Source organism: Neltuma alba, unplaced genomic scaffold, assembly GCF_004799145.2.
Source record: "Neltuma alba isolate B1F8T4 unplaced genomic scaffold, ASM479914v2 tig00013343_pilon, whole genome shotgun sequence".
NCBI lineage: Eukaryota > Viridiplantae > Streptophyta > Magnoliopsida > Fabales > Fabaceae > Neltuma > Neltuma alba.
The window spans coordinates 260,365-276,070 of NW_021637613.1; the positions used below are offsets into that span (position 1 = coordinate 260,365).

The 15,706-nt window shown below is 38.9% G+C and overlaps 3 protein-coding genes and 1 long non-coding RNA gene across 4 annotated transcripts; all 4 read right to left on the reverse strand.

Moving 5' to 3' along the window:
• Nucleotides 1–1,808: 1,808 nt before the first annotated feature.
• LOC114736550 (uncharacterized protein At2g33490-like) lies at nt 1,809–8,046 on the reverse strand. Its single transcript, XM_028924403.1, has 12 exons — nt 7,736–8,046; nt 6,854–6,926; nt 6,347–6,421; nt 6,185–6,246; nt 6,013–6,081; nt 5,795–5,863; nt 5,141–5,240; nt 4,979–5,040; nt 4,807–4,875; nt 3,685–3,795; nt 2,786–3,584; nt 1,809–2,029 (listed from the first exon to the last, which is right to left on the reverse strand). The coding sequence occupies exons 1-12, from the start codon at nt 7,847–7,849 to the stop codon at nt 1,959–1,961; spliced, it is 1,674 nt and encodes a 557-aa protein (XP_028780236.1). The 5' UTR covers nt 7,850–8,046; the 3' UTR covers nt 1,809–1,958.
• LOC114736535 (uncharacterized) lies at nt 3,841–5,231 on the reverse strand. The gene is made up of 4 exons (XR_003739354.1): nt 5,141–5,231; nt 4,979–5,040; nt 4,807–4,875; nt 3,841–3,858 (listed from the first exon to the last, which is right to left on the reverse strand). It is a non-coding gene; the product is annotated as an uncharacterized LOC114736535 (long non-coding RNA).
• Nucleotides 8,047–10,738: 2,692 nt separating the features above from the next.
• LOC114736532 (uncharacterized) lies at nt 10,739–11,663 on the reverse strand. Its single transcript, XM_028924387.1, has 3 exons — nt 11,128–11,663; nt 10,998–11,038; nt 10,739–10,896 (listed from the first exon to the last, which is right to left on the reverse strand). The coding sequence occupies exons 1-3, from the start codon at nt 11,513–11,515 to the stop codon at nt 10,762–10,764; spliced, it is 564 nt and encodes a 187-aa protein (XP_028780220.1). The 5' UTR covers nt 11,516–11,663; the 3' UTR covers nt 10,739–10,761.
• A 2,400-nt stretch (nt 11,664–14,063) lies between these two features.
• Nucleotides 14,064–15,442, reverse strand: LOC114736563 (NAC domain-containing protein 83-like). Its single transcript, XM_028924417.1, has 3 exons — nt 15,110–15,442; nt 14,656–14,915; nt 14,064–14,504 (listed from the first exon to the last, which is right to left on the reverse strand). The coding sequence occupies exons 1-3, from the start codon at nt 15,291–15,293 to the stop codon at nt 14,274–14,276; spliced, it is 675 nt and encodes a 224-aa protein (XP_028780250.1). The 5' UTR covers nt 15,294–15,442; the 3' UTR covers nt 14,064–14,273.
• Nucleotides 15,443–15,706: the final 264 nt, after the last annotated feature.

The window sequence follows — 15,706 nt, forward strand, 5'->3', positions numbered from 1 at the left end:
ATTCCCGATCCTAAATATAAAATCATTTTATAATATAATTTATTTACTATATAAAATGAATTTTATATTTAAGATTGAAAAAGTATTAATTAAATGTAAAAAATTCTGCATGCATCTTCACCGTCCTAATGAAGGGGAACCTTCTCGAAATCCACCTATGGCTTGCCCCAGAATCCTTATGATCTCCTTCGCGGACTTCAGAAACTGCATAAGCTCTCTCCTTCACGAGTCGAACTATTTTTAAATCTCATTTTTCTGGGGAAAAAATTCAGAAAAAATTTCGCTTTCAAAATTTTTTCCCCTCTATTTCAGTTTAATTCTCATTTCAACTCCTTCAAAAATCCGTCCCACATACCAAACAACCCCAAGTAATAATTGGCATACAGCCGTTAGAGAAAACCAAAATCCTTCATGACCTAATAGTAGCGGGAGACTGGAAGTGAACAAATTTCTTCATCCAAAGACACGAGGCACATTATAATGACACAATCATGTAGAATTTAGTTCTCATCAACACAAGGAAAAAAAAACATATCGACATCATTTTTTTTTTGAAAAAAATATATTTACACATCCCTGCTCGTATTTTGAACGACAGGATGAGACCCCATACACACCCTCCTGGGCGAACCTCCAGCAGATTTTCAAAGCCTCCATAAATGCAGTCGAGATTCATTCCACTTGCATCAAGGAAACCTGGAGTCTCAATCAACCCCAAGGAGTTCGGTCTCTACATACATCATGAGCGCCGTGTTTAGCTCCCACCTGCATCCACTGAAATTCCTCATAATCAGGATAATTTTCCTTCGGATCAAAACAATGAATAGGATAACGTAAATGACTATGCAAGGCGCACAATTCCTCATAATGAGGATAATTTTGCTTGTACTCTAGTCAAAGATCTGCATTCTAAGACAAAATAGCAAGCGTGTTAAAGCTTATGCTCTGTTCGTAAAGAGGTTATGGCAAAGAGTTTCAATAGTCCCAACCACTTTCAAAGGGAGAATTTAGTATCAGTCGATTCTTCATGTCAAACAAATGCTCTCTGCAAGGAAAAACATTCAGCTTGCAGATGGCACCAGCGGGTGCTGATAATCAGCCCGTCCAAATTGCTTGCCCATTATCATCATACCAAGTGATGTACGTCACTCATTTTTACGAACAAAAGAGTATCTCCATATTAGGTCTCCAGGTGACTTATCATTTTGGATTACATATTCAGCAAAATTTAGCCAAAAATATAAGAAATATAAATTTTGCCTCACTTTTGATAATAATTTATATTCATGACACGGGCTTTTTCAATAAAAATGAATCTTATATTTAAGATTGAAAAAATATTAATTAAATGTAAAAAATTCTGCAGGCATCTTCACTGTCCTAATGAAGGGGAACCTTCTCGAAATCCACCTATGGCTTGCCCCAGAATCCTTATGATCCCCTTCGCGGACTTCAGAAACTCCATAAGCTCTCTCCTTCACGAGTCAAACTATTTTTAAATCTCATTTTTCTGGGGAAAAAATTCAGAAAAAATTTCGCTTTCAAAATTTTTTCCCCTCTTATTTCAGTTTCATTCTCATTTCAACTCCTTCAAAAATCCGTCCCACATACCAAACAAACCCAAGTAATAATTGGCATACAGCCGTTGGAGAAAACCAAAATCCTTCATGACCTAATAGTAGCGGGAGACTGGAAGTGAACAAATTTCTTCATCCAAAGACACGAGCACATTATAATGACACAATCATGTAGAATTTAGTTCTCATCAACACAAGGAAAAAAATACATATCGACATCATTTTTTTTTTAAAAAAATATATTTACACATCCCTGCTCGTATTTTGAACGACAGGATGAGACCCCATACACACCCTCCTGGGCGAACCTCCAGCAGATTTTCAAAGCCTCCATAAATGCAGTCGAGATTCATTCCACTTGCATCAAGGAAACCTGGAGTCTCAATCAACCCCAAGGAGTTCGGTCTCTACATACATCATGAGCGCCGTGTTTAGCTCCCCACCTGCATCCACTGAAATTCCTCATAATCAGGATAATTTTCCTTCGGATCAAAACAATGAATAGGATAACGTAAATGACTATGCAAGGCGCACAATTCCTCATAATGAGGATAATTTTGCTTGTACTCTAGTCAAAGATCTGCATTCTAAGACAAAATAGCAAGCGTGTTAAAGCTTATGCTCTGTTCGTAAAGAGGTTATGGCAAGAGTTTCAATAGTCCCAACCACTTTCAAAGGGAGAATTTAGTATCAGTCGATTCTTCATGTCAAACAAATGCTCTCTGCAAGGAAAAACATTCAGCTTGCAGATGGCACCAGCGGGTGCTGATAATCAGCCCGTCCAAATTGCTTGCCCATTATCATCATACCAAGTGATGTACGTCACTCATTTTTACGAACAAAAGAGTCTCCATATTAGGTCTCCAGGTGACTTATCATTTTGGATTACATATTCAGCAAAATTTAGCCAAAAATATAAGAAATATAAATTTTGCCTCACTTTTGATAATAACTTATATTCATGACACGGGCTTTTTCAAATGTAGGTTACTTTTCACATTTATACCAAGGGAATATTTTGTGATCACATACGCAAGGTTTGAGCGGCAGGAGTCAATCATAGCCTTTCAGTGGTCTGACATCGTCAGGTCCTTATTTATGTTTGTCTAAGAATAACGGAAATAAACTGTGTAAGCATTATGCACTGCTCAAGATAGTTATTCTATAACAATAACCACCACTGGCAACAATTAACAGCAGTAGCTTACCTTTAATTCCACTGGAATGTGTAGCCAGGCCAGATGGACTTGGTCCTCTTTTGATATCTGAGAGGGATAAAGGTGTTAATGGAGGCGATGCAATTTCTTTGGCCCTCTGTGGAACTTGGGGAGCATCCAGAAGTTCCACAGCATGAAATGTCCTTCCTCTTTGGCTGCTAGAGGGTATAGAAAAACTTCGAGGGACAAGTAAAGGTGGAGTTGGTAGGGGGGATGCCGCACTCGAAGCAAATGAAGGAAGTCTGTTTGTTGCAGAATGCTCTTGATTTCTCAAACCAAATGGAGCAGAATGACCTATCTGATATGGTTTCATTGGTCTGCCAGGTTGACTATCCGGGGGTCTAGGAAGCTCATGGACCTCACTGACGCCAGGTGAAGAAACCAGGGGAGGTGAAGCACTAGGAGAAGCTTTTGGAGATGAAAGCTGTGGCAGTGGTAATCGAGAAAGAACTCCAGATGCTGAATCAGTTGATACTAAAGGGCTGACGCATAAAGCAGGTTTTATTGACAGTGGTTTACTAGGCAATGGACCTGAAAAAGCCTGTCTTTTGATTTTCTTAGCATCAGAACTTAAAAGCATCAATTTGTGAAGGCGACAATCTCTCCCTGGAAGGGCGGGGTAGCTGAGTGGATGTGTTGAGGGTGCTGCTTTCTTTAAGACCAGACTGAGCTCTGGAGATAGTTGGTTCACACCATTTACCGTCACTAAAATGTTTCTCCATCCTTTCGTCATCCAGTGGGGAAGAATGCCACAAGTTGTGTGAACGTCCACTTGCACTAGTGCGGGGGGCTGAGCTGCTTGTTTTCACAGTATTTTCTTTTATGTCGACAGGTGTAGGAAGTACATAGGTATTGGACTTTGCTGAAGTCGAAGTTAGAAGTTGCCTCACTTTTTCAGCTGGGTCAAACTTCTTTTCTGCAATAATTGAATCTGAATAGCTGCTGACCCTAGGTTCTTTACTCGAGGCTTTAAGATCCACCCTTTTCTTGTCTGAACCCATCTGTCACAAAAATTGGAAACACAAGTTTTTAGAAGATGACTTGCGTCACATCCGCTTCATATCCTGTGTCAGGAACAAAAGGACATTGAGAAACAGGAACAAGACATATTCTATGATCAAATTACATGCCAACAAGCTCAATGTATAAAAGAATGATGAGCAGAACTTTTTACAAGTCAAACACCAATATGGTTCAAACGGCCATCAGCAAGAATGTATTTTTCATGTCTGAGGGATGGCCAAGTATAATATTTACTGTTCATGAATAAACAATAGAGTAGAAGGAATTTTTATCACTGTGAAGTTAAACTGCATCCTGTTTCATCACTGATAAGAATTCTACAACATTCACCCAAGGCGTAATGCATAAAACAACAGCTTTTAGACATAGTTAAGGAGGAAGTTTGCTACTGTTTCCATAACAACCTTTTGCACAAGGCAAAACCTAACCAAGCCCACTCACAACTTAACCTGAAAAGAAGCTAGCTTATGAGCGCCCAATATTTATGTCAATGTGTGAATGTGGAGCAAGAATCACAATTAAACACCAACTAATAACTTTGAATGTACAATATGATATGAGCTTCTCAATGTGAGCGGCAATCACTTTCTCATAAAGGTTAACAAATTTCACATAGAAAGAACTGGATATTCATGAAGGAAGGAAAATGACTGAGGAACCACAGCAACTCATCTCAGTGTTACATATGGATGCAAATGTATATCCGTCCAATCAGGTTCTCAGCCTTCTTTACGTTAACAATGGGGCATGATGAGATGTTAGCAGCATCTACCCCAAATCATAATACATGGCATGCATCAATTTAAGCCCTGATACTACAAGTTTTAGTATATGTACATCCTACATAAAATCATTAGAAGGGTAACAAATTAGCTTGAAGGGAGACAGTAAGGAGACATATAATGAGATTAAATTAATAGAGCAGTTGCTGCAGCACCGAACTGTTTTAAGAGGTGATAAAACTGAAATAGAAAAGCACATAAACAAACCTCAACAATCCGCAATTCATTGAGAAGAGACTCTGATGGGTTTGTAATTGTGACTATTATGTGAGAACGCTGAAAAACATAAAGCATAGAATCAAGACAAAGCTCATGTAAATGCATTATGGCCAAACATGAGCTAAGTATGCAGAAGCCTGGACCCAAACAAAAGACTCACATAGCCATCAATAAGCTTTTGAAGTTCGAGCTGTACTCTTCCAAGCATTTCCAAAGTTTTACCTACAAACCACTTCCATCTAAGCAGAAAATATTCATAGCTTGAAATCACTAGCATGAGGCAAGAAGTATCAACTAGTAGAGTCGTGAAAAGTTTGCTCACCATTTTCTTCATCATCATTAACTGGAGTTTTCTCAAATAGACAAGCACCCATTTCTCGCAGTGACTCAGAGAATTCTGGACACACAAGTAGCGTGAGGAACTGCTACAATAAAATAATCTCAACTATGAAATTAGTTGTCATATGCAAAATACTAAAAAAATTTACTATAAATGTTATGATACATAGCAAAAAAATGTTCAATTGTGGTTGGACCATTAAACAGTGAAGTGCTTCTTAACCTGATTCAATGATTTATCCAGTTTTTAGAACACTGTTATGAGCGCCCAATATTTATGTCAATGTGTGAATGTGGAGCAAGAATCACAATTAAACACCAACTAATAACTTTGAATGTACAATATGATATGAGCTTCTCAATGTGAGCGGCAATCACTTTCTCATAAAGGTTAAATGTGAGCGGCAATCACTTTCTCATAAAGGTTAACAAATTTCACATAGAAAGAACTGGATGTTCATGAAGGAAGGAAAATGACTGAGGAACCACAGCAACTCATCTCAGTGTTACATATGGATGCAAATGTATATCTCAGTGTTACATATGGATGCAAATGTATATCCGTCCAATCAGAAGCAGAAGTTCTCAGCCTTCTTTACGTTAACAATGGGGCATGATGAGATGTTAGCAGCATCTACCCCAAATCATAATACATGGCATGCATCAATTTAAGCCCTGATACTACAAGTTTTAGTATATGTACATCCTACATAAAATCATTAGAAGGGTAACAAATTAGCTTGAAGGGAGACAGTAAGGAGACATATAATGAGATTAAATTAATAGAGCAGTTGCTCCAGCACCGAACTGTTTTAAGAGGTGATAAAACTGAAATAGAAAAGCACATAAACAAACCTCAACAGTCCGCAATTCATTGAGAAGAGACTCTGATGGGTTTGTAATTGTGACTATTATGTGAGAACGCTGAAAAACATAAAGCATAGAATCAAGACAAAGCTCATGTAAATGCATTATGGCCAAACATGAGCTAAGTATGCAGAAGCCTGGACCCAAACAAAAGACTCACATAGCCATCAATAAGCTTTTGAAGTTCGAGCTGTACTCTTCCAAGCATTTCCAAAGTTTTACCTACAAACCACTTCCATCTAAGCAGAAAATATTCATAGCTTGAAATCACTAGCATGAGGCAAGAAGTATCAACTAGTAGAGTCGTGAAAAGTTTGCTCACCATTTTCTTCATCATCATTAACTGGAGTTTTCTCAAATAGACAAGCACCCATTTCTCGCAGTGACTCAGAGAATTCTGGACACACAAGTAGCGTGAGGAACTGCTACAATAAAATAATCTCAACTATGAAATTAGTTGTCATATGCAAAATACTAAAAAAATTTACTATATATGTTGTGATACATAGCAAAAAAATGTTCAATTGTGGTTGGACCATTAAACAGTGAAGTGCTTCTTAACCTGATTCAATGATTTATCCAGTTTTTAGAACACTGTTGTTTTCAGATATCTTCATGATTTCTATTGCTATTAATGTAAAACATTAGTCCCAACACACAAATTCAGTAAGAACGTGTGCTCAAATCTGGCATACCAAAAGTAGATTGTTATAAGCTGTTTTCCCAAATTGGGTGTGAAAAAGCAAGGTTAAAGCTAAACCATGGAGTTTAATATGTAAAGGGATATATAAAGGGAGACGCACAGTTGCACTGTTAACTGAATTTTTACCATAGGCACTGTTGGCTGTTGCAGCAGCAGCAGAAAGCAAGCAGTCATAGCAGTTTCTCATCTCTTGCATGTCCTGCCAAGTGGAGAAGAAAGCATACATTGTTTGAAAATGGTGAAGCCATAGAGGAGGAAAGAAGAGAGTAAACTCCGTGCAAAAGCCAGCATGAGCAAAAGCAATAAAAGCCACTATACTTCCATTAGCACACTTTATTTTACAATGTAATCATAAGATCGCTAATCGGCCATGAGGGTAGAAAGGCCCTATTGAAAGGAAAACTGTCGGGCGGGAAAACTCTTCATCAATTCTAGAGGATGTATCAGGGAGGAGGCATTACCAATTTACATTCTATTGATCTACTCTCCTTGCACGCCAAAATGTCCGATCATCTTTCATGGAGATTTGTTACTAATGGTGAGTTCAAAAAGCTCACAAGAAAATATTGATTTTACCTTACCAATCAACAATTAGCGAAAGGTCAAAAAGGCGTAAATTTCTCGTTTTAGTTTTTTTTTTTTGGGGGGGGGGGGGGGGCGTCAATCCGTTATCTGTCATCAGTCATGTTCGAGACAGGCAAATCTAAGCTGGAGCCAAACGGGCGCATTACCAAGTCTTCACAAACAATAACCTTCGAAATAATCATCCGAACAGGGGAATTTGTCAGTGACCGGGTAAACTTTCGTGTCGACCGTGAGAAACTTAGTATCTCTTAAATCTTCTCTAATCCAAAATGCCAGCACTCTCGTGCAAGTGTCCTTTCTTTCCTCATTTGGTCGCATTCTCAAAGTGATTATTTTGCCTTAGAAGTCATTGGCCCGCAAGAGGACACTCAGCAACTCAACGAAAATTGAAACAGAAAAAGGAGGAAGAAGTCGCACAAGTACCTTGGCAACCTGAACAAGCTCATCGGACACCGTGAAGGGCTGAAAGTCCGTCTTCTCTCTGCCAACGCCCTTGTGAAATGAAATCCTCCTCAACATGCTCAGCGAGGACTTCATTTTCCGGAAACCCGAACACAATGAGTCTACAAGATGTAAAAACGCAGCGACAAAGAGAAGGAAGAAAGTCGACGCCTCTTGGTTTACTTCGCAGTCTACAGCCCAGTAAAAATTTCCGGCTTGAAAATCAACTCCGTATCTTGAACGACAATGAAGAAGCAGAATCCGAGTGAGTTGAGTGAAAAGCGCCAGAAACAGATCAGAGAGATGCGAAATGCTAATGCGGAGAGGAAGAGGGAACGAGAGAGGAACGAGGAAGAGCAGGAGGCACGGCGAACGTGATTGTGCGGAGAGGATTTGGGGAAGGGGGTGGCGTCATGCAGAGTGGGGGGAGTGGAGAAGCGCAGAATCACGTCAGTGTCAAAAGCGGTGGGGTTTTGACGGAACCAATGAAAGGGTCAAAGGTTGGATATATGATTACACAAACAAAGATGGGATTCCGGAACCCAAACCTGTGCCCTACTTTGACTGCCTGCGCATGACCCTTGCATTCCCCATTCCTTTTACACGTTTGCCCTTCTCATATAATTATAAACATAAAATACATGTATAATACAGATAATGAAAAGGAATTTGGTGGAGTGTGAATTTTGGAAAAGTCAAGGAAGGAGGAGTAATTTTATTTTGACTTTCGCACCAGTGTAGAAATAAAACCATAAATGGATCAACATCCACGTCAAAGTTTCGGCGGGTCATTAGAATTAACTGCTTAAATGTCATAATAATTAAAATCAATTTAATGAAAACTAGGACTTTTTTTTTGTTTGGCGGCACCTTCCTTCCTTTTCTAAAAAGGAATTTGGCCATGAATTATAAAAGTTTTATAGACAGCGGCTGCGATGGCATGCACTTGTTTTTATATAATTATATAATTATAAGTCAGCAGATGGATGTTTGGCAGAGGAAAAGAATGGGCAGATGGATGACTAACGTTCATTCGTTATAGATTTTGTTGACGGTGAGGAAAATGAAAGATATTTGTCTTATTAGAAAAATCGCGGCGGGCAAAATGTCTGACCACGCATTTCATTCGATATTAAGATCATGATTTTGATGAGAACATAAGAAGTTAAGAACCAGCGTTATTTCATACAGTGTGGATTCTATCCAGCTTGTTGCTGGGAAATTACAATATGGTAATATATAATTGGTCTGTGTTTCCAGGTATTCCCAGGCTTCTGAGACTCCAAGAGCTACAAGGCATGCCATGTTATTACAGTGAAAGCTTGCTCATCTTTGGGAATATCAATATTTGGGAGGCAGGGAAGCTTGAGAAATAAACAAAACGGCTTGGTTTTCTGTGATTTAAAAAAAGGGGAAAGTGTTTGAATATTTGAAGGCGTGGCATGAGACGTTGGTCATGATGAGTTATGTTACTTATTTGAATATGGAAAAAGAGAGGAGGCGTTGGGTCAAAAAGTCAGTGTTGCTTGATGTGGAAGGAAGAGTGGCGATTCAAATGTTTATGGTACGAATGTCTCAAACACAATGAGGTCAGGTCAAGACATGCAAAGATCCCAGGTGCCGGCCACGCAACTCTGCTTTTTCTTATTTTCTGCAAGTAAGAAAACTCAGAAAGTCTTCCCTTTTACTGTTCCCTGTTCAACCAAAATAGTCACGTGTTCTGTTTTTCTTATTCAACATCCCTCTTTTTCTTAAAAAGCAAAAATTTTGACCATGTTTTTGTTTTTCCTCTCCCTCAAGATCCAATCTTTAGCTAATGTTCAGGTCAAAAAAAAAAAAATCCTTAACTAATGTTAAAACACGCATCCTACTTAAACCCCAGGTTTTCAAGAAATCAGATATGTTTTTTTCATATGAAAATTGACATTTGACGCCAAAGAAAAAGGAGACAACCCTAGCAATGAAATCTGTTAATCATTTTTATTAGTTGTTTTGTTTGGGATATATGTTAATTTTGACTATGGTATTTCCCCACCGTCAGAAGTGAAACATATTTCTGAGGTTCAATGTAGTGGCCTACGAACACGAGTCTTTTCCCTCCTGGATAGTTTCTTCCTCCCAAAATCTTACAGCCATGCAATCTCAAAGGTTGTTTTCTTTTTTTTAATGTAATCCAAAAACAGAGTTTGTTTTTATTAAAACAAAAAGAAATCAATCAAACGTTATAAAATAACTGAATCTCCATAGTCATGCTGTTACGTAACAGGAAAGAAAAAGATGATGATAAGACGAAAACTACTAAGTTGCATGCATGGCTCCGCAACACACAGGGAATCCGTGGTTCTGGGCTACTGAATTGACAGTCCAGAATTTTTATTTTGTGCAGAGAAAGACTGCAACAAATTTAATACTCCTCCGGTCTTTAATATAAGACTCAATTTTTGAGTTGATTTTGATCCTAAATATAAGACTCATTTCTCATATTTATCAATTTTCTCTAAATTACCTCTATGAATACTCTCTCAACCATAATCAAGTAGAAGAGGGAGATGGGGTATTAAGAAAGATGATTATGGTGTTTTAGGAAAAATGTATCACTTTTCTTATAATTAACTAACTTACCTAACTTCCTTAATCTAATCAAATTAGTTAAATGGATCTTACAGACCGGAGGAGTATTAAAAAATCACGCAAACATATTGATATGGCTCTGAGACTTGGAGCCATTCATGAGCATATGGGACGATGGGAAGCCATGGGATTATATTTCGATGGCAATAATATTAGAGGGATCGACTTAATACCCTCTTGAAAGATGAATCTTTCTAATTTCAGAGTGTAAAATTACGAAAGAGAGGGTTCGTTTTTCATGTAAGGCACGTGAACGCACTAGTTTTGCATTATATTTGTTCTTTTAACAGCGCTTACGTTGTTTTTTCACACTTAACCAAAAGAGACATTAGAGGGAACAATAATCCTGCTTCGTTAGGGAAAGGAGATTCATTCTATTATAAGGGCTTTTCATCGTAGGATGCATGGCTAGTGTAGCAACCAAAACTTAGAAGATTCTTCTTCCTTCTGGGCATTCCCTTTTGCAGAGCACTCCTAAGTCCTCGTGTTCTTCTTTCTTTCTTCTTTCGTTCCTGCAGGAAAAAAAAATTCATAAAACCAACACATTTAAACAACAGCTATAACATAATCTCAACTTTCTGAAAAAGCACGCACGCGTCGTGAAATATCAGACCTTCTTTTCCTCGGTTGGCTTATTCGTTGAATCCTCATCGCCTGCATATAAAGAAATGAACCCCATGAGAATGCAATGCAATTTTACTGCAAAAAAAAAAATATTCACAGAGAATAAGTAAAACAGAGACCGTTATTCTTGACGCTGGAGGCAGAGTCGTTGTCACTAATAAAACTGTGACTCCTGCTGGAGTTAGAGGAGGCAATGCAGTACACCCTGAAACTTGGGGACCTTGGAAAAATGAGGACTTCACTTTGATAATCCTCTTCCTCCTTTTCTCCCTCCTTCTCTCCTCCTTCACCCACCTGCTTCGCGTCCTTCCCCTGCGTCGACGACCCGCTTTTCTGGCTCCATTGGGCGAAAGACAGGACACTGTCGTCGCCGCCACGGTCGTGATGCTTGCTGGTGGCCGGCGAATTTATGTCTGTAATGTGGCCATCACTACTACTCATCATGCGTCCATGGCTAAGGGTTGCGGCGTCTTCTGGATTCAGCCTTGTTGACAAGCCGCAACCCATGATGGAGCAGAGGAAGATGGCTGCGTTGGGATGGAATTGGGAGGGACCAATAAGTACTGTATAAAGGACACCCGAATTCGTTGGTACAGAGAGCCAACACGAGAGATGCCACAAAGGTTTTACGGTTACGATTAAGGTTGTAACAGAAGCTGTCCAATAAGGCTGTCCTCTGTTTGGTCGCCATTATGTATCTGTTAAGTGCCTAAAATTACCTGTTCCCTTTTTACATTCTTTCCATCTAATTGTGATGTCGCCTCCAATCCAACAACGACACAACACTATATCATTAGAGCAAGTTACACGAAGCTTATTTCTATTGCGTTTTACAGGAGTGCTGTGGCATCACACGCTCGAAACGGCATTTGAAGTAAAGTTCCAAAACTTACCGAACTGATCTGGAGCCTTGGTCATCGCCCCATTTTAGAGGCCTAATTATCATTTTCCTATAAACAGTAGTCAGAGCATCCAGAATTAATGTTTGACACGCACGTACTTGATCGAGCTGACTAAGTTGGCAAAGACAGAAGAGGGACCGCATTAATAATTCAGACCAGAACATCATAGAAGAAAACAAGAAACTTAGGCTGTTGTGGGACTACGAGAGTGTAGTGGCCGTAAGTCATGAGTGAAACAAGTTTGAAACAAAGGGATGAGAGAAAACTTTGACAGAAAAGTCAGAAATCTCAGGCTATGCCTTCAACGGATTCGCGTGAGGGTAAAGCAAGGTCCTGTGGAAATTACCATGGTCGGCACCTCAATTCCTCATTCCATGTTCAAACTATCTACATGTATCACGCATCAAAGTTCTGCTGACGTGCACCTCAGTTATTTATATCTTTATTTAAACTACTTTCATCTCTGCAAACTGATAACTACATGCATGCATGGATGCGTGATGTCTTTTGGCTGGCAACCAGAGTGATGTAAAATTTCAGCTTCAAAATAGATTTTTTAAGACGTGAACAGATAATATGCATTGTTGATAAAAAAGAATCATATTCTCAAATGTCACAACATGTTGCGTTATCCAGGCTTGAAAGAATCTCTCTCTCACTCGGTCACCCTGCACATATAATTCCTTTTAATTTGTTCCTTGTTTCCTTCCCAAACTCAACCATCCCCAAAGCTTTCCCTTTTGTGCCTTGTTCCGTTATCTCTCCTTCGGCATTCTGTTTTATAATTCACATCGATTGTTTTCAGAGGGGGGAAATCTGGAGAGTGGCATTTAGATCGAATGAAAATAAGACAGAGAAGGATAATTGGTTTCCACGTTCCTTTCTTTAATTTATTAAAATACAGCAAAGTGGAATATATGTCACGCTTCACTTTGAGCCTTTTCAGTGTGGCGCTTGAGGTGATACATAAGCACACAGTATGCTTCATTTTGATCTCATTCTTGGCCCCGAAGTACTTACATACTACCTCCGCTACTTAATACAAAAGTAGTTTCACTTTTAATTTGATTAAATATAAGACTTAAATTATTTTGCTCTCTCATATTCATTCATTTTTTCTCAAGGTAGTCTTTATAATAGTTGTATATGATAAAAATTTCACCAAATAGTAGTTTTAGTTAATACACCTGATTAGTAAGAGTATTTAAAAAAAATATATTTATTATAAATAACTAACTTAACTAATCTATTTAATATACTCAAATACAAGTATAGACGTTAGGAGGAAATTTTTTTTAATTTTTGGAGTCAATTATTTTGATAGATTGACGTTTGGATCCCAAATGAATAAATTAATGATAGTCAGATGAAAAACTGGGTAAAAATGAGCGATGAATATTATTTTAGATAGCTGTAAACATGAAAGTTTTAGTTGTAAGATATTAAAGTTTCATAAAAGTCACTTCAAATAACTTGCAACTGCTGGAACAAATACAGCTCATCTTTTAACAAAAACTTTTTAGACTCCAACCATCTAAATTATTTGGGGCCTACGTGTCTTTTCCACATTATTTTATTATCTGAGCAAAATAGGAGTAATTACTATTCATGTTTTGTTGAAAATACAGATAAAGAAAAGAGGGAATAAATTTTATTTTGACGCGTGGGGGTATAATTTGGTTGCTTTTACGTCCCCTCTTTATTCTCAAACCAAAAGAGGCCCTTCTTTATTCCCAAATCCAAATTAAAAAAAGGGGGGAAATAAAGATTTGGCTTTTGTCTTTTAAAATATGAAAGGAGGCATTTGTATGAATGGAGCATGAAGCTGTGGTGTGAAAAGAAGTGGAATTGGAATCAAAGGGCGTGTGGTGATGCCGTGATGCTGAGAAGGGACTTCAGCAGTAGGCAGCACCATGTGTTTCGTCAAGGCCATGAGCTCACACACGCACGGCACGAAGCATCTCTTATTTTCACAAAGATCATCATCATTACCATTAGATTAATACAGACCCTCTTCCTTTCTAGCTTTGGATGCCTACCTTTCGCATCCATTCTCTGCATTTTATTATCATACTTTTGGATTTGGATCGTCTTTTCCCCAAGAAATCATGTCCCTTTTGATAATAAAAAGCTTCATGTTCAGACCAGCCATGAGTATTCTAAACTATATTCCCACCGTAATCATGTCACATTAATAAAGCAAGTTAGTTGAATAGTACTATTAATAAACTCAGTTGTTTGCGCTGCTCTTACAGAAAATAAATGCTCCATGAAGAGTTATCTAATCCTAAGGACTTCTCAGTGACTCTATAATAATGATGATCATAAAGAAAACCTAATTAATGCAAGCTCCTTATCTCCTCCTAATCTAGCTTGTTAGAAGCGATTTCACTGCTTTCGCTTGAACATGGAGAACTAGGTGGGGGAGGTCCTGTGTCACTCCCACATTCCGCTGTGAAATCTATGAAACTGGGTTTGATCTCTTCCTCTAATCCCTGAACTTTCCTCATATTAGAGAGTTGACCATTAGATCCTCTTCTCTTAAGCTTCCTCTTTTGAAATATGCGATACACAGCCCAATCTGCTGCTGCCACCTGAATTTGAATTCAAAGTTGAAAATTGGCATCAAGTACTGATAAACCAGGGGGGAAAAAAAGGGACCATATCTAAAGGGCATTACTCTTAAATCTGTGAATTTTCATGTTTACATGTAATGGGAACTGATCTGTACTTGTGCATTTTTACCTGGTGTGATGGGTAGGAAGGTGTTTCAGAAGGAAGAAGGCGCAATTCATGCATGACCCACCGAGTACGAGCCTCACGGGAACGTTTGGCTTCACAGAAAACCAGAGTCTTCCTCATCCCAACCACTCGGTTGTTCTCAGAAGCAATAATTTGCTTGTCATTGCCTATGCTTTTCCAGTACCCAGAAGCAGCAGGCCTCTTGTGAATATGCTCCCTTCTATGGCTAAAGAAATATCTCTTTTCCTTGGAATCACCGACACCTACAATCAACAAATTCGAACAGACCATTTAGATTCAATTTAGGCAAATCCTCAAACAAGAGAAGAGAAACAAATCAGCAGACATGAAAATTTTCGAGTTCTTGGAAAGACAATGCGAAATCTCAAGCAGAAGTTCTGTGCCCCCAAAAAACAAGCGCAAAAACAGATTTGGGAGAAAGAGACGAGAGAAGAACCTGGGAGGCGGGAAGGGTGGGCGGCGAAGACGTCGAAGTCGGGAATGACGGAGGCGGGTAAGGGGTGAGAGAAGGCCTTCCTCTTGAGGTAGTGAATGACAAGCTCTTCATCGGTGGGACAGAAACGGTAGCCAATGGGAAGCTTGACGCCTCCACTGACGACAAAGCTGGGGAGCTTCTCCATCTCTAAGAATGCCACCCACAAAACCTGCAAGGGATTATTATTTAGAGGGCGAGAGTGGCGTGAGGGTTAGGTTAAATCAGAGGAAACCCATGAGTTGAGGAAGACGAAGGAAAGAGAACGGGGAAACAAGTAAAAAGGACGTTGGGGTGTGAGGACAGAGACGGATAGGATTGTGCAATTTATAGATAGCAATCGCAGAGTGGCCGGGCGGCCGTGTAGGGTAGAATCGGATTATTTTAGGCTATTTGTTTAATAGTCCGCAAAATTAATTTCAATTTAAAAAACAAAAAAGAAAAGAAAACAGAAAAAGGCGTTGAGAGATGAAAAATGGCAATTGAAGTGGGATTGGTAGAGAAAGGGGGGAATCAAAGATGATGATTGAGACGGAGAATGAAGGGGCTTCACAAACGTGT

Excerpts from the sequence above, each read along its gene's own strand:
- LOC114736550 (XM_028924403.1), bottom strand. The coding sequence starts at position 7,849 with ATGAAGTCCTCGCTGAGCATGTTGAGGAGGATTTCATTTCACAAGGGC. Across the intron at positions 5,241-5,794 it reads CCATGTATTATGATTTGGGG|TTCCTCACGCTACTTGTGTG; the intron begins TAGATGCTGCTA and ends TTATTGTAGCAG. Across the intron at positions 3,796-4,806 it reads ATGAATTGCGGATTGTTGAG|ATGGGTTCAGACAAGAAAAG; the intron begins GTTTGTTTATGT and ends TTTTTGTGACAG.
- LOC114736532 (XM_028924387.1), bottom strand. The coding sequence starts at position 11,515 with ATGGGTTGCGGCTTGTCAACAAGGCTGAATCCAGAAGACGCCGCAACC. Across the intron at positions 11,039-11,127 it reads CTCCAGCGTCAAGAATAACG|GCGATGAGGATTCAACGAAT; the intron begins GTCTCTGTTTTA and ends CTTTATATGCAG. Across the intron at positions 10,897-10,997 it reads AGCCAACCGAGGAAAAGAAG|GAACGAAAGAAGAAAGAAAG; the intron begins GTCTGATATTTC and ends TTTTTCCTGCAG.
- LOC114736563 (XM_028924417.1), bottom strand. The coding sequence starts at position 15,293 with ATGGAGAAGCTCCCCAGCTTTGTCGTCAGTGGAGGCGTCAAGCTTCCC. Across the intron at positions 14,916-15,109 it reads CCACCCTTCCCGCCTCCCAG|GTGTCGGTGATTCCAAGGAA; the intron begins GTTCTTCTCTCG and ends TGTTGATTGTAG. Across the intron at positions 14,505-14,655 it reads CTTCCTACCCATCACACCAG|GTGGCAGCAGCAGATTGGGC; the intron begins GTAAAAATGCAC and ends ATTCAAATTCAG.